This window comes from Gracilinanus agilis, chromosome 5 (assembly GCF_016433145.1).
Source record: "Gracilinanus agilis isolate LMUSP501 chromosome 5, AgileGrace, whole genome shotgun sequence".
NCBI classification, from domain to species: domain Eukaryota; kingdom Metazoa; phylum Chordata; class Mammalia; order Didelphimorphia; family Didelphidae; genus Gracilinanus; species Gracilinanus agilis.
Window position 1 is genome coordinate 124,486,822 of NC_058134.1, and position 18,182 is coordinate 124,505,003.

General features: G+C 38.2%; 1 protein-coding gene across 1 annotated transcript in view; it reads right to left on the bottom strand.

The window, feature by feature from the left end:
* SND1 (staphylococcal nuclease and tudor domain containing 1) overlaps nucleotides 1-18,182 on the bottom strand; it is a 524,029-nt gene that overhangs the window by 475,376 nt on the left and 30,471 nt on the right. Inside the window, exons 2-5 of the mRNA XM_044679610.1 lie at nucleotides 12,930-13,079; nucleotides 12,022-12,142; nucleotides 3,243-3,321; nucleotides 312-472 (exon numbers count right to left, since the gene is read on the bottom strand). Of these exons, the coding sequence (XP_044535545.1) occupies nucleotides 312-472; nucleotides 3,243-3,321; nucleotides 12,022-12,142; nucleotides 12,930-13,079 (511 nt within the window). The remainder of the gene's footprint in view (nucleotides 1-311; nucleotides 473-3,242; nucleotides 3,322-12,021; nucleotides 12,143-12,929; nucleotides 13,080-18,182) is intronic.

Consider the following 18,182-nt stretch of genomic DNA (forward strand, 5'->3'; position numbering starts at 1 on the left):
TTTAGAAGGCTGGAAGGAGATTACAGATATGGAAAAGCATGAATAGTTTGCCTTGTTTTTGAGAGAACATCAAAACATTTTTCTAAGCATGGATATATGGTCTATGTGAAATGGGCTCAAAATTCCTTCTAGGCCACAAAGATCAGCACACATTACCCCACTCAGACTCAACTTTTACAAATGACACTCTCAACATTAAATGAGTTGCAGAGGAAAAGAAAACCCAACAATTCAAGTAAAGGCCTACCCTGGGTGCACTTTTAATTCTATTTACTTTTTCTCCTTTGCCCTCCCCAAACCAAGTGACTCACCATTGACGGGTTTCTGGTGGTGAGAATCCACAAAGTGCCTTGGGTTTTCAATGGTATATTTGAGGTCCCGGATTGTGTGAGAACCGTTTCCCTCACTCCACATGCCTTTCTTAGCCATTTTTGCCTGGTCCTCACATTCAGCAAGCCGATTCTGCTCTGGGCTGAGACATGGAAACAGAAGTTCAGATGGCAGATAAAAATGCTAGGGACAACTATCTAGAATAGAGAATGCCCAGGAATATCAATAAATATTTGACCACAATAACATCTTAATTGTCAAAGGTCTCCTCTAGAGTAGAGGTACATAAAGACTAGTCAATGGCATTTTCAGATTCCAAACCTAAGTCATCCAAGTAGCATAATTAAAATCAAAACCATTTTAATTAATGTGGCCATTTTAATGAATTATGGCCTGAGCAATAACAACACAATCTAGTTTCACTACATTTTTAAAAATCTGGTTCTGATTTCATTGATATATGAAAATACCAAAAAGAAAATGCAGATCAGCAAGTGTTACATAATTATTAGTTTTAAAGAGTTGCCTGGCTCACTTCTGAGATCACCCAGCCGGTATGTGCCAGAGGCAGCCCTTGAACCTAAGTTGTCCTGACTCCAAAGCTGACTCTCTATTCACTACCTTATTGCCAGTTCTTTCTCACTACCTTGAGATCCCAACAATCTGGAAAGATGGATGGAAGCTGGAAGCCTTGCCAGTAATTCCTTTTAATAAGGCCAGAATTAAGAGGAATGACCCAGTCTCAGTTCAAGAAGATATAGAACTAAAGGCAGCTAAGGTGGCTCAGTGGATAGAGAGCCAGGCCTAGAGACAGGAAGTCTTGGATTCAAACTGGCCTCAGATGCTTCCTAGCTATGTGACTCTAGGCAAGTTAGTTAACCCTAATTGTCTAGCCCTTACTGCTCTTCTGACTTGGAATAGATACTTGGTATTGATTCTAAGACAGAAAGTAAAGGTTAAAAAAAAAAAACCAAGATATTGAAAGGAGAGGAAGAAAGATAAAGAACCCCTTTCATCTCCCTCAGATAAGTCTAAAGAACAGAGTTCTTGAGGAGCACATACAATATAGCTATTTTCATTATATTATCATCAAATAAATTAAGCACTAGAGCAAATCTGAAGAACATTCAACCCCTATCATCGTAAATCTAAAGTATTCCAAAATGAGCCAAGAAGGAGAATCTCACCATCTAGCACAGAGCACACAGAAAGTCCATGTACACAAATGATTTATTTGTCTTCTTGGTGACCAAAGTGAATTGGACTTTGTAATAAAAGGCCTTTCAAAGCTAATATCTCAGGAGGTAACCAACATCCCTAGAAAAGTAATGCCAAGTAAAGGTCCAGCTTTTCCCATTAGGAAGCTGCTGTGTTCAAATCCACACTGACTTTTTTTTTTTTTAAAACCCTTATCTTCTATCTTAGAATCAATACTTTGTATTGTTTCTAAGACAGAAGAGTGGTAAGGGCTAGGCAATGGGGGTCAAGTGATTTGCCCAGGGCCACACAGCCAGTAAGTATCTGAGGCTCTGGGCCTGACTCTCAATCCACTGAGCCACCCAGCTGTTCCCTCCACACTGATTTTCAAGTAGAGCAAGCTTCTCAAATCTCCAACCTGTAAATTCATACAAAGGTAGCTATATTATTAGAGCTCATAGTCCATAGCAGAGGTTCTTAACTTTTTGGGCCATAAACTTTGTTTTAAGTTTGCTAATTGTTTTCAATACTATTTGTTTCTTTTGTAGTTCTATGTATGTTCTTTTGCAAATTTTAAAACATTCTGAGAAACGGTACATGGATTTCCCCAAATAGTCAAAGGCTATTTGTATCTATGACAAAAAATTTAAGGACAGGGCACAAAGGAAAATAACACCTTCTAGTTCTCAAAGGGAAAAAATACTGTAGCTTAAGAAAAAGAAACAAAAACACAACAAAGAGAGTAACACTTAGGCCTATATTCAACCTTGGAGAAATAAACACCCAGGACTTCTTGTGGGGTTTCCATTTTTTAAATGATTAGATCTTTACCTTGACTGTGCTCTAGGGTTTATTTACTTTATATTCACAGAGGCGGAATATGTGTTCCTAAAAATATCCACAAAAGTAAGCATTCCAGCAATTGTCTGTGACATCAACTTTGGCATGCTTCCAAAAATACCACCAAAATACAAATGTTTGGAAAAACAGAGCACTCTTACAACACATAAACATACCCACTAGTATATTGATGTACCCACCAACACATGTCCCTTCAAATGGCCTGTGGCAAAGATATAAGGTATGATGTTACTATGAGGATTTAAGAGCTATGCTACTTGAATTGAATTGCTATTGGAGGTACACAGGGACAGGTGATAGGGCAGCACATCAAACTTCTCCTAAGTCTAATTACCATGATTTAATCAGAAATCTATCTACAGCTGCTTCTCTAAAAGCCATCTGGTAGGTACATAATTAAGCAGCATCTCAGGCCACAACAACTACTGATTCAGCACTTGCCTCTCAAAAGTCAAGAGGATCAAATAAATGCAGTAGCAATATACTGTACTGGATGCTCTCAGACCAGTGAGGCAGAATCCAATACTGTATTTCACACAGTATTAACAGCCCTAAAACTCACTTCCCAAAATGGCACATTCGCATCATGACTAGGACAAAAAAAAAAAACAAAAAAAAACCACAACCCTGTTACTTGCTAGTGCCTGGCATCTTCCATCAGAATGTCTGGATTTAGGTCTAACAGTCAGACAACCTGAAATGACAGCAACTGCTTATAAATTTTCTTCAATTTCAATAAAGCTGTCATGCAACTACATGCTTGTCAAGAACCACCAAACCCTTCCAGCTTTTCCAGCTCTGAACTAAAACAGAATCTGGGAGATCCAAGAGGCAAGAGGAAAAATCATACATACTTATTGGCTCTGATTCCTTCCCTCCGACACGCCAAGCCTTCTGATACCAAAGATTCTGCAATGTTTTCCCCACTCGTATCTGAAAGAGAAAAAAAGAAATTAAATTTAAAAGAAATTAAATGTTCATCAGCAACAGAGCTCAGGTGTCTTTACTGTCACTTTTCAAGAACAATTTTTCAAAAGAAATGAATCAGAAAGATTACCCAAAATGGTCAGAAAGTATAATTTCAAAAGTCTCACCCAAGAAAAAAAGTCCTGCCTTTACTTGGATAAGATTTCATTTCCATTTTTCCAGCTTACTCTCTCAATTAAGAGGAACTACAGAAGGAGAACTAAATGATGCAGAGATGAAACAAGGCAGCCCAAAGACTCAGGCCTGAAGATTCACTGACTTGAGTTTGCCTGTCAGATGCCACCAAGGCATCTAGTCCTTTGACAAGATCTACCAGCCTTTACCACATAGATTCCTAAGTCCTTCAAAAACTCAGAGACTCTAATGCTCAGAAAGATACAAGATTTTCTTTTTAGTATTTAAAAATCACAAATCATTCCTTAAAACCAGAAAGGAAAACAACAACTCACACTTACCCTAATTAAAGTTTTACCCTGGCATTTTAAATATTATTTGTTTTGATATCTAAGAGACTTTCAGAGCCATACATTCCCTTAAATTTCAGTCTGTCAGAAAAATAAAGAAAAAAATAAACATGGGAATCATAGCATAAGAATCTTTAACATGACAATGAACAATATCCCAAATAAACTGAAATACAGCACTCTTGCTGATTAGACAATGTCACTATATTTGGGCTGGGACAGGGGAGAGTGGTGTACCTAAAAGTTTTATATTCACAATAATATATATATAACCCAGTTCTGTCAGGTAATGATAAATGGACACACATATTGCCCCCCCCCAAACCCTCATAGCCCACTGTCAGTCCTTTCTAAAAACCCTATAAGAGCAAATTCTCAGCAAGAGAGTACATATTTTAGATCATTAGACCATTTGAAATGAATGCTATTTTTTTGTAGAAAGTCACAGATATTCTGAGGTGGGGAATAGGAAGTAAAACTTTTAGCAGTCTAGGAAATGGATGATCTTAGACATTGATATCTGACAGTAATATAGCAAGTAACAAATTAATTGGCTCCATGCTAACTAATAACTACTCCCCAAAAAGCAAAGGCAAAAGAGTATTTTAAATACCATCTAGACCTCATCTCATCCTTCCCCATCTGCAAATTAGAAACCCAGGAAAAGAAGAGTGACCATGTGAGCTTTGTTTCTTCAATATTTCTGGGACAATTAACTATATGGGTGCCTGTTATTACTGAACCTAGTCAATGCTGGGTGCCAACAGCCACCAAGCATTACACTGGAACTGTTCACACTGAGATAACAGTCAGCAAGACTGTATAAGAGAAGCAAGGTGCTTTGACCCCTCCTTAACAAAGAGAAAATACTGTGCTTTCCTCCTTTTGCTGACAATCAGCCACAGTTTGCTCTGGTTCTGTATCTTCTGTGTCAAAGAGTGCAGGATAGATTTCATTCCCCACTGTGATCATCAGCTGGGGTTTTCTGTGCATGGGTTTTTTGGACCTTAAGTGCTTCTATTTCTATGGTCTCCAAGTCTGTTGTATACTAATCCTAGTTTGTTTTCCTCCAAGATTCTTTTCTTTTTTTTTAAACGCTTAACTTCTGTGTATTGGCTCCTAGGTAGAAGAGTGGTAAAGGTAGGCAATGGGGGTCAAGTGACTTGCCCAGGGTCACACAGCTGGGAAGTGTCTGAGGTCAGATTTGAACCTAGGACCTCCAATCTCTAGGCCTGACTCTCAATCCACTGAGCTACCCAGCTTCCCCCTCCTCCAAGATTCTTTGCTTGCGCTTTGGATTCAGTATGGCTTGAGTTCACTTCCCCTAGGCTTGTGTTAGCTATTGCCAACATTTCTGTTTGACCGCTGTTTTCTGTGATCTTGTGGATGGTTATATGTTCTTGTTGCAAGGTGTTGTCATGATTGGATTTGATGTTGTGACTTGGCTTTGTTACTGTTACTCACTGTGGGAAAGGTAAAGATGTGTTGGCTTCCTTGAACATTCTTTGCTGTGACTTATCAAAGTTTGATTCAAGGAAAGCTTGCATTTTGTTAAAAGTTCCATTCCAATCAGTTATTGCAACTGTGTATGAGATATTCACAAGACTGAATGGAGTTAGGATTTGTGAAGGAAATATGATGTTATATCCTGTATTCATAGACAATGGAGATTTCGTATTGTTGAAGTGTAACTCTGTGTCTACTCTGATTGTTTCTTTTCTCCTCTTCATTCTCTCTTGTTTCTGCATGAGTCTGGTTGGATGTTTGCTTTTGGTTTTCTTTTAAGCAATTAGATCTTTCTATAGGCTCCTTTGTGTTTTTACAAGCTTGCAGGTTTGGTACATTTTGTATTGAGTTCTTCCCTGGAGATGTTTTAGGAATAAACTATTTGCTTCTTGGATTTAACTTGGATCTCATTGTTATTTCCCAGTAACTCACTTCCATTATAACATTTTGAGGATTTTAGATTTAAGTTTGTTGTTCCTTTTGCTTTGCTTTGTTTAATGTCTGTTTCTTTGCTTGTTAGGACAGCCATTGTGTTTGCTTCCCATTCTTTTATAAGTGCATTTATGTTTGTCTGTTTTTTGCTTGAATCACTATCTATTATCCTATAGATTCTATTCTTAATCTCCACAACATCTCTGTTCATTTGCATCTCCTCTTCTGTCATTTCTTTAGATTTATTCTTTGCTTGACCATCCCCACCATCTATTTGTGTATCCCAAAGTTTCCCTTTTTGGTTTCCTTTTACATGTACGCTTTTGCACCCTTTTTCTATTGTTTTGAGTGCTAACAATGATTCCTTGATTCATAAGTTTGATTGGGTCCCAGACAAACCTTGAGAGTAGCAAGGTCTGGCTCCCTGTGAGAGATACTTTTCCATTGTTTTTTTTTTTGTTTGTTTGTCTGTTTTGTTTTGTTTTTTAAACCCTTGTACTTCGGTGTATTGTCTCATAGGTGGAAGAGTGATAAGGGTGGGCAATGGGGGTCAAGTGACTTGCCCAGGGTCACACAGCTGGGAAGTGGCTGAGGCCAGGTTTGAACCTAGGACCTCCTGTCTCTAGGCCTGACTCTCACTCCACTGAGCTACCCAGCTGCCCCCTCCATTGTTTTTAATTCTGGACTAATACTTGTATTTCCACATTCATGTTCACAACATCTATTCCTTCTGCTGTAAGTGCTATTGTTATTGTTTTACCATATTTTGAATTTGTGTGTTGTTGTAATTCTTCCTTGTTATTATTATTGTTATTAAAGTTTGTTTGTGACTTGTAATAACATTCCCTCACCATGTGACCAAATTTCCCACAAAGAAAACATCGTCTAATATTTGTGTTCTGCCTTTGTTGGATATGATTTCTGGTGGTGTTTCTAGCTTGCAAGGTGGCTAAATACTTTATGTCTTCAATTTCTTTCTGTTTTATGGTAGTTTTAGCCTCCTTGAGTTATCTTTTGAGGTCTGCAATAGTTTCATCCTTGCTTTTGCCTGATTCCTTGTCACCCCTTTCACTTGAACCACCATGCATATATGAAGCTGTTTTTCTCAGGTCTTCAGAGAGAAATTCTCCTACCCAGAACAACGTTGGTTAGAATATGCCCTAATGGGGAGGTTACTACCTTTAATGAATTGCCTCCTGAAGTGTTGGAGGTTGGATTGTTAAGTCTCGGAAACCAAGAACATTTTCCCCAGCTTGAACAGCCTGTCTAAATATGTTCTAGGGTGCTCCCCTGCCTCTTGCTTAATCTTTTTGAATTTCCCTCATGAATGGGGTTCTTTTTGCATGTATTTTCATCGCTTCGACTAAATCCTCTCTACATCTTTTCAAGAATGGCATTTCCCTGGGTTAGAAAGTTCAAGGTCCCCATATTCTCTGGGTCATGAGGTTAGATTGGGGTTGTCCCTGGTCTCTTGGATGAACTGGTTTCCTTGGGAGGGTGTAAAAAGCTCCCCAAGCAAAATTTCAACATATCTAAAGGAAGGCTCATACAAGGGGATCGCCCTTTTGAACTCCTTTATTGACTTGTGGGGGTTTAAATAATACTTGGGCATCCTTTTCTTCAGGCTATCATGGTCTCCACTTGCGAATAGCTTGTGGTTTTTTTATATGGACGACCATGGAATCTGACTGGAGAATGGCTCTGCTGCAGATGGGTAGTATTGGGATAGCTGCTTCAGCCCCTAGTATATTGTCTTGCTTTGTGGAATCTGTAATATCCCCCTGGTGGCTTGACCCATCTTTTCCTACCATTTGCATTACTGTTTCTGTCTCTTGCCCCTTTCCCCCATTAAGATGTTTGCCTATTTCTTTCTCAATCATCTTTGCCAGTTCTTTCTTTAATGTTGCTAATTTAACCTTGCCCTCTTCCTTGTGTCCCAGAATCTGTCCCACTAACTTTTTCAGTGACCAAAAGAATTGCAAAAAGGAGGCTGCCACTGCGATGGTGGTAGGCAGAAAGGCACAAAATTGTTGTCTCTAGTTTCATCCATTGGTAAGTGTCATGCATGTGGATTATATATGCAGGATGTAGTGAGGTATAGTTACAACCCATAAGTTGAATACCATGGCCCAAAATGAATAAAGGAGGAGGGAACAGCTGAGCAAGATAAAAGCTGTTCTGTCTGCTGCAATCTCTATGTTGACTTTATTTGAAAGTTGCTTCTGTGTCTTTAAATGATCTTCCTAGTATTGATTCTCAAGGAGGTTTGTCCCTTGAGTGTTCCTGTAGGCAGCCACACCCAACATGGCTGCCATCTGGTTTCTCTACAGGTTTCCTTTGTTTTTTGTTATTAAACTGTTTTTTCTAGGTTCTAAAATCCTGGCTGGCTCCCTACTTGTAATAAAAGGGGGTGTCTTGGGAGGAGAGGGATGTAACTGAGAACTAGGTAAAGGTGGAATAGAAGTACCCTTCTAACTGCTGCTGCCCCTTATTACAGTGAGACTGGACTGGGTCCCCTTTGAAAATGAGGGGCTCTGCAAGTGCATGGCTGCAGTTGAGGAGCTGAAGTAATGATATCCCCCTCAAGGAGAAGTAACACCCAGATTCAGTGTTGGTGCAAGTTGGGGTACAGGGAAACTTCCCCTTTCCTCACAGCAGGTAGTCAGAGGTCAGGCTTAGGATGGAGATCAGCTTGACCTAGCAGTTGCACCATCTCCCAGACTAGTCCCCCTCAATGGAACTAATGCAGATCTGATCTTTTGATATTTATTAGGATCAACAGGGGAAGGAGTGATATAGGGTATCTGTAAGAGGGAGGGGCACAGGAATCCCTAAAAGGATAGTCCAGCTCAGTCTTCTATCCCGGAAGGGATAGCCAAAGCTTCCCTCAAACCAGAGCTTCTCCTGCCCTTCCCTAATTAATGTTATTGCCTATAAGCTATATCAGTGATGGGGAAACTTTTTAAAGAGGGGGCCAAAGGAAAGGAAATGCTCATCTGTCAGTCTGTTTCTAAGGCAACTCTTTCGAAGTTTCATTGTATTGTATATCCTACTCATTGTATTCGTCAGATAAGGAATAATGTCGAAGGCCAGATAGAACATTTCAGGGGGCCTCATCTGGCCCACATGCTGTAGTTTGCCCATCACTGAGCTATACTGATTAGCAGACTAAGGGTGGGAAACTGTCTGATAAAGGTCCAAGGCAAGAGAGGTTCAGGGAACCGCTCCTCAGGAGTCCAGTGACCCTAACTACAGTTAAGCACTGCTAGTGATCTAGGAGATGGCAGGATGCCAAGATATCTCTGGAGCAAGTCATCTTCTCTAGTCAGGAAACCAAAAGTGCCTTCAGGGGATCTCAGAGCTCAGATTCATGTCCTCCCTCTCTGGCTCAAGGCCCCCTTTTCAGGTTCCCAACTCCAAGAAATCTCTCTGTTCCAACTGTCCCTTGGATTCTCCTCTCAACATTCCATGGTTCTTTCAAGATGTCTATCCCACTCTTATACCAGATCTCAAATTTTAGGAGACAGACTTACAGAGGCTAGAAGATTGCATCCTGAGTCAGTCAAACTGAATATCTTTTTATATATATACTCTTGGCCAAGGCCTAAGGATCTAGCCACATACCATGTTTCTACAGTTTTAAGTGTGTACCATCTCAAAGAACACTTCCTCTCTGGCAATAGGGAAATGAAGGCATTGGAAAAATAAAAGCTATCAATAAAATGTTTTTTTTTTAATTTAAGGAAAAAAAAGAGAGAAAAATTTTTTAAATTGAGGAATTGGGGCACCTAAATCTCATAGGCTTTAAAAATAACTGTTGTCACTTAAAATAATATTATCTGATAAGATGTCAAAATCATGTTTTATTCGTTTGTAACATTGGTTTGGCTTAGAGCCTGAAAGTTTTTGTTCCATACTTTGATATTGCAAAGAAGGCTAGAGTTTTCTTATGTAACATAATTGAAAACAAATAGTAATAGTAAAAATAGTACAACATAAGTATATGTTTATTTAGGATTTACAAAGCACCATCTTTAAAGCCAGTCTGAGTAAGGCAAACATTTTTCATGAACAAGAAAATATAGGTTTAGAAGGCAAAATGGTTGCAAAGCTGGCCTCCAAGATGGGAACTAAGTTGAACCTCTTAGCTCCAGGACTAACAAATGCTCTTTTCTTTGCTTCCACCTGGATATGATAATACCTGATTAAGACCTAATGCCAGCAGTTAACTATCCATTGAAGCCTCTCAGAGTTATAAAATAAATGAAATTTTACAGAATTTCCATCTTTTCCAGGTGATAAAGTCCTTCAATATTTATATCATAAAGACAAAATAAAAATTCATTCACATCTAGTTAATATTTTTATGTCATAGATATAACAAATTTCTCTATAATGTCTAGGTAACATTTTTTTAATTGGGATTATAGCCTTTGCATAGGATTTTCCTTGATAAAAAGAATCCATATAGCCTAGAAATTCTCCATCATTGAAGGTATTCAAACAGAAGCTCACACATGCCAGGGATGATTTCTAAGGTGCCTTTCATTCTATGATTATAGTTAAGGAAAACTTTAAAATCAAACATTGTGTCACTTGTCTTGTTATGCTCCATCAGCTTGCCAACCTTGAGGTCAAGCTAGGAGAAATCAAAAAGTTTTAAAAATATGAACTTTCTTCTCTTGTAATCAACTATCAACCACTCTCCATTCATACAAACAACACCTAAGGCTCCCTTACCACATAAGGATAAGAACCTGGAAAAGCTATCTATACTAAAAATAATTCTGTATGAATGTGTTTGAACCTTTCAAAGCTCTCCCAAAGAGATTCTACCAACACTTTCAATAAATGATCGCAGGTTACTTGTGTTATAATTATTGGGAGTCTCTTGATATGTTTGAGATTGTAAATTGATGTACAGAGAGAATAAGATGACCCTTCTCCCTTATAACAGTTGCCCAGGCAGGATCCTTTAGTTCTAAGAGGTATATCCCTTCAGGACCCACCTGGGGTTAATTGATATATTGATTTCGGCTCTTCAGCTAGGATAACGCCTAGTATTCTGACTGCGATTTCTCCCTTCCCAAAACAAGTTTTGACACTGCTTTAGGAAAGTACTTTAACCTTTATATTAACAAGAAGGATAGGGGTAAAGGACTGTGGTATAGGAGACCCTACTCTACTGGTTGCTAATGAAATCTCAACTGCTGGCAGATGAAGAATCAATGTAGCTTCCCTTTGGTTCAGCCTGGCCAGGACTAAACCAGAGTAGGTAAACTGTTGGGATATTTTGACTTCTTCTTCAATAGATCTTCAGCCTTACAGTTGAGTTATTTCCACCCTTTTCTTTTTCTCCTGCCCACTTCCTGGATCCCTCCCGGGCCCTGGGAAACCTAGATATCTAGATGATGTAATTCCTAATATCTAGGGGCAGTAGACACCAAGGTGGTGGTCAGGTACAGGTTGGCACGGTATCTCAAGTACAGGAAGAGTTTGCAGAGAGAGATGTTTGCACCCTCTCACTCCAAGACCAGGATCCACCGATCTCTAGCCTCAGCACAGGTCAAAGACCCAGAACACCTTCAAGATTCTTAACTGCCCCTCCTCCTGCCTCTTGCATGACTCCCTGGGAACATTCCATCCAACTGACTTATTTGTCAATCAAAGGTGATCTTCAAGCTCCCAGAGATTCAATATAACACTTGGATCTAGGATACAGTAGCATTCAATCTCCCATTCAGCATTTTACAACAACAGATCATTTGGGGGGCATTACTATAAGGAAAACCACAGGCTCTAACAAAGAATCCTTTTCTAAAGAGTGTCCCTTGGAGAAGAAGAAAAGCCACAAGATAGATATGACAAATAAAAGATACAATAGGAAATCCATAAAAATTCAATTACCATTATGATCTAAAAGCTCAAAGCCATTATATTCTAAGAGCTGTTGGCCTAAACACAAGTCAGGACCATAGTCCTACAAATACCAGAACCAACAAACAACCCATGGCTAGCAGGTTCAAGACGTAGTGAAGGAAAAGAAACAGAACATATATATACACAAGAAAATCACTACAACCCCCAAAGTGCCCTTAATACTCTTTCTTGAAGTGTCAGCTCTTTTCCAATGCCCCCAATTCCATATGGTCTATTTCTTTAGGACCTAAAGATTGCCCTTTTAAGCAAAAATAGATTTCTCCAGAAACTTTAAATTCTGAGAGAGATGGATCCTTTAGCTCACCTTTTCCAAGGTAGACCATTCCATATTCACGACCCTGGGGGTTCTTGTATTCTATTGTAAAACAGACTTCCTTCCCAATCAGCTTCTTCCTCAGAAACTCCCGAGCTGGAAATCCCCAGGGCTGAAAGACAAAACAAATATGCAATCTAAGAACTTTCTAATTCCAGGTTGCAATCTGTACCTCAAGTAATCTGCCTATTACATAGTCTTTAAACTAGAAATTCAGAGGATGCCAAGAAAGGGGATCTTTGATTACCTTATCAGCTAAGGTAAAACAAAGTCACAATGAATGAACTTCTCAAAGGACTTCTTATATTGCTTTTCTATAAGAAAGGAAATAAGCTCAGTGTCTTCTAGCAAAATAGGAGATACTTAGATGGCAAAAATAATGGGAATCACTCTGACAGCCACCTGGGATGAAAACAACTCAACCTTTTTTATAGAGATTTGTTATTTACAAAATGTTTACAGATGTTTTTATGGCAGGCCAACAGAGCAAGTTTTTTGTTTTTTTTTTCCTGAAGCAAGGAAAGTTTAAATGACTTGCCCAGGTTCACAGATTTAGAATTTCAGTCCTATTCAAATTTAGGACTTCAGACTCCAAGCCAAGTGCCCTTTCCACAACATCATCTTAGGCTACAAGGAAAGAATAGTACTAAAAAGCACTAAATTTATCTAGAAGGATAAACAAGGAAGTTCAAGACCCAGAGTCACCCTGTCCATGGGCAAAGAATGAATAACCAACTAAATTAATGGAATTAAAGAAAAACTTGCCTTGTCATCAATATTATGAAACAGGAATTTTGCAAAGGATTCAAATAATTATAAAGGTGATAGCGAACAGGAAATGCATTTATCTTCTATCCAATTACTTATATTGAGAATCCAGAAAACAAGGCATCAACTACCTCATCTGGTGTATCCTTTGCATCTGGCTGTCCTGCTGCAGCCCGGCGAGCCAGGTTCCCAGCACGAATGTTGCTAAGGTTGATCTGCCTCTCAGGAGGAGGCCCACCACGTGGTTGTCCTCGGACAATGATAGCACATCCTGAAAGGACCTATGAAAGGAAAAAATAAAAGATACATTAAAAAAAATGAAGTAGAAACAACAGAATTAATCCCTCAGAGAAACATTTATACAAGATTATAAACAAGAAAATGCAACTCTCCAAAACAGGATGGGAGATACCACCACTCTATGAAAATGGTTGCAGCTATAAGGCTAAGACATGTCAGTGATATTTATGGGTATAATGAAGATGAACCAGAAGAAAGAGAAGGGGTCCATTTCAGCCATTGAAGACACTAGGAACAAATTAATAATTATGGGAAAGAAAAGGACAAGAATAAGGAAGAATGGCTATTCCAATTTGTAAGGAACAAAGACAATGTGAAGGAGGGTAACATGAGATATGACCAGTCTATAAAAGATCTTGAATGTAGGAATCAGATTATGTTTTTTTCAGTAGAGAATGGAAAGCCACTGACGGTTTTTGAATGGCAGAATACTATGATTCTATTTAGTTAACATTTATTAAGTGTCTATTATATATGGAGTATATGCTATTAATCACTGAAAGATACAAACATGAAAAATCAATGGCCTCAAAAAGCTTCAGCAAAAAAGATGTGTACAAATACATAATACAACTGAAAATGTGGCAAGTAAATAAGAGAGAACAGAAAATTCTAAGGTTTCAAAAGAAAGAGAATCAGGGAAGAACATTATGGAACAGGTGAAAACTTGACCTAAGCCACCAAGGAAAATGAACAAACAGCCAGAGCTAAAATTAATGAAAAAATCTGGATGCTTTGAACTCTGCTATGATCTCTTTTTTAAGTATTCAGAATACAGATTTCAAAATCCAGCTTCAATCTAGTCTCCCAGAAGAAACAGGCATTTACTCTTGCTACTGCTCACTTCTCTGAAGATTATGAGAGCTAATGTCACACATCTTACCTTGATATGACCTCTCCTCAATCCTTGAGCCCTCTTCGGGAATTACCCCAATGGCAAGGGCAAATGAAAATGTAGGAAAAGATTGTGTAGTATATTAGTGAAGGGAAGAGGACAGTTACTGGACAAAAACTTGTTTTTCCCTCTTATGCAAATTAAAGAAACTAAAAAAACCCACTGCTGCTTGTTTCCCAGCTCCATTTCAACTTCCACATTCTGACAAACTCCTTCAAACTGCCATTTCTCCTAACATTCTCTCAATATCAGCATTTTGAAAAAGCTCTTCCTACTGAGAACATTTTCTCATTTATTTGGATTCATATCTTACCTACTTCCAAAAAATTTGGCAGCTAGGTGGCACAGTGGACAGAATTCAAAATCAGTTTCAGACAATGTGTGACTGGGCAATTCACTTAACCATTTGCCTCAATTTCCTTATCTGTAAAGTGACCTGGAGAAATAAATGGCAAACCACTCTAGTGTCTTCGCCAAGAAAACCCCAAACAGGGTCACAAAGAGTCAGACACAACTGAAATGGCTGACTAAAAACTTCTAAAAAGGATGAGATGGGGGCAGCTGGATGACTCAGTGGATTGAGAGCCAGGCCTAGAGATAGGAGGTCCTAGGTTCAAATCTGGCCTCAGACACTTCCTAGCTGTGTGACCCTGGGCAAGTCACTTAACCCCCATTGCCTAACCCTGTAACAAATGAAAATAATATAGAGGGATATATAAAGATATTAGGGTTTTAAAAAAATGAATTAAAAAATCTAAAAAAAAAAAGGTTGAGATGATTTACAAAATTAAATCTAATGTTAAAAAGTCAATTAAAAATTGAGGGGAAAAAAACGCTACAAGAACTAGCTAATAGAGATAAAGAAGACAAAGAATACAACAGTGAGTTAGTTAATTACTGATTTTATTTCAAGTAAAAAATTAAAACTAAAACTAACCCCCCCCCCAAAAAAAAAACTAAGCACAATACACTACTGAAAACAATGATACAGGACTATTTGCTAACTGTATATCTGCTGGTATTATCAGCTCACTGAACTTTACTACCAAAAGCTGCTAAACCTCATGGTTTCACTATCCAAACATAATTTCCTTCCCACTAAACCAATGACCCATTGAGCCTAACCTCATCTCTGAATCCATCTCTCAAACTCTGATTTTGTTTATAGTCAATGGCACCTTCCACTTCACCCAAAAAAAAAAAAAAAAAAGGCCATTCAATATGAGCTCCTTTATTACTTCATTCTTACTCATCCAAGCTTCTTCAGGATCAATCGTTTATCTACTCCACTCCTGCTCTCCTAGAGCACAAGGAAAAGGAAGCAGTAGTTCTATAATTCGAACTCTTGATTCTATTTCCCGACATCTTTTTCCATATTTTGCTGCAATAATCATCCCTTCTCCCTATCATGATCAAGTTGCCCCAATCCTAAAAGCCTGCCCTACTGATACCAAATCCCATTCTCTTTCTATCTGCTTTTGCTCTCCCTCTTTTAACAAAATGACAAAATTAATGTGTAAAAAAGTCTAAATAAATTAATAGCTAGCATTTATAGAGAGTCTACTATGTGTCAGGGACTGTGCTAAAAACTTTTTACAAAGAGTATCTGATTTGGTCCTCACAACTACTCTAGAAGGTAGGTGCTATCATTATCTCCATTTTATACTTGAGGTAACTGAAGCAGACAAAGGTTCAATGACTTGACCAGGGTCATGCAGTTAGTTAAGTATAGGAGGCCAGTAGTAATTCCTTCCTTCATTCATTCTCCATCACCATAGCATATTCAGATATATATCCATTATTGGATATTTTCTTATTTTCCAGATTTTGGTCACCACAAAAGAGCTGCTATAAGTGTCTTTGTGACCTTTTACTCTTTCTTTGATTTCTTTTAGGTATAGGCCTAGCAGCTGGATCACTGTCAAGAGAATCAGATCCATTGCAATCCAAGTCAATTGTAAAGAGTCCTCTAAAATTGGTCAGTCAATATGAATTTATTAAGCACTTAATATGTGTCAGCTCCTGCACTAAATGCTGGGGACAAAAAAAAAAAAAAAAAAAAAAAGGGCAAAGAAGCTAACACTGCCATAGCACACAAATTCAACTTTACTAGGCAAATGCCTTCCTGCTAAGCATCTCTGACTTTCATTCAAAGACACATACCAAGGTACAAGTAGGTAGAACAATGGATAGAATGCCAGGCCTGGAGTAGGGAGGACCTGGGTTCAAATGTGGCCTCAGATACTTCTAAGGTGTGTGCCCTGAACAAGTCACTTAACCCTAATTGCTTAGCCCTTACTGCTCTTCTGCAGTAAAGGTTTGAAAAAAAGTTTAAAAGGTTTTCAAAAAATGAAATAATTAAACAGATACCAGCTACCTATAAAAAAAGGCTGGCCCATATGTCTTCAAACCTGAGGGTACAGCCTTACTGAATTTATGTGATTCCCTAAACTACAAGTGGAGGAATGCTCTACATCTGACTTGGACAAGTTATTTCTCCCCTCTGAAATATCTCCCCATATGTTCATTAGCCCATTTGATAATGTTCAAGATGTTCTGAGATTAACCTACTAAAGATACTAATTTCAGGAGTCTCAGTGAACTGAATAAAGGATTGACCCAAAACAAACCCACTATCAAAGCTTTAGCAACTCATACTTCAGCTTTCATAGCTGCAGTAATTATCCTTGTTAATTTATAGCATACAAGAGCAAATCATATGGCAACTGTTTTAGCCAATTACCAATAACAAAATTATGTATTCTAGAAAATCAGGTTAGCCCTACCTGATACAGCAATCTGTCTGTGAAACCTACCTGTCACACTGAATTAGTCAGTGTAAGCTTATGAAGGTGAAACTTCTCAGCTATGCCAATAAAGGTTGAAGGGAAAAGTGATGCATTTCAAAGGCCCTAGTTTCAGGGTATGTCTGATTGTTTATAAAAGCCAGTGGAGACTTTCAAAACCAAGGCTATGGACTAGACAACAATTTACTACTTTAAAACTTTTACACACTAAGTAGACACTAAAATGCTACCTAGAAGTAAGTACACCTCAGAGAAAATGTTTTGTGTTTTATAAATTAATTGATCACTTTGTGTTCCAGATACCCCAACACTGACCAGCTAGTAACATTGTTCTTTCACAGCTAACCACACAGAAACACTATTGAAATAAAAAAGTTAATGGTCTAGTTGTAAGGGTAGTAACTCTTAAGGGGTTTAAAGATAGCCAGCTTTTTCCTCTCATCTTCAAATATCCAAATAGCTTCTATATTCCTGAGACTTTCAGCTTTAAGCTCCACAAGGGCAGCTGGCCTAAGAAGAACATGAAGTATTAGCTAAATAGGAAGACATAGTGAAAAGAATGTGAAAAAAGCAAATGCTAAAAGTGATGTGAAAAGAGAATACAGACAAAATAAAAGCTCAGTGGTCCGCTCTGGATCAAAGGAGTAACCGAAATGGTTCATCTCAGTATACTGGATAAGAAGTTCAGATGCTAAGCACTAAAGGAAACCAGCTGACTCATAAAGCTGAAAACAAAGGTCAGGAGGGTCCTGGAGGATGAAGGGCTAGTTTAAAACTATAGATTTTTCAAAAGTGTTGAAAAGATATCATAAGGAAGAAAGAATCAATGATACAAATGATATCTAAAAGTATCAGGAAGGATGACAATATCAAAAAATAAGATAAGTTTTTAGCAACAAGAAAGTTCTTTGACTGAATCACAATCTTTTTTTTTAATACCATATCATGGAAGGAAGGAACCATGAAAGCCACTACAAATTAAAGATATCAAAATGACAGTGAACCAAAAAAAGACTCTTAACAATGTAATTTGGAAACTAGTAATTCCCATAATGTTACTCCTATTGTTCAGGCATTTTTCAATTGTGCCTGACTCTTCATGATTCCTTTTGGGGTAAATTAAGGCACTGTGCCAAGAGAATAAAAAGACTAGAAACAAATGGGATTTTTATTAGGTCACTGCGCTCAAAACCAATTATTGAAATGGGGGGATGAAGAAGGTGTTATTAGAGGTCAAGAAAAAAACAGTTCTATAAGGAGCTACACACAGCAATGAATTAGATGTTGACTAGGAAAATAGCAAGTAAAGAAGATGAATAAAAAGTAATGGAGTGAAACTAAATTGGAAGGGAGGTCAGGAGAAGGAAAAGATAGATTTTAGA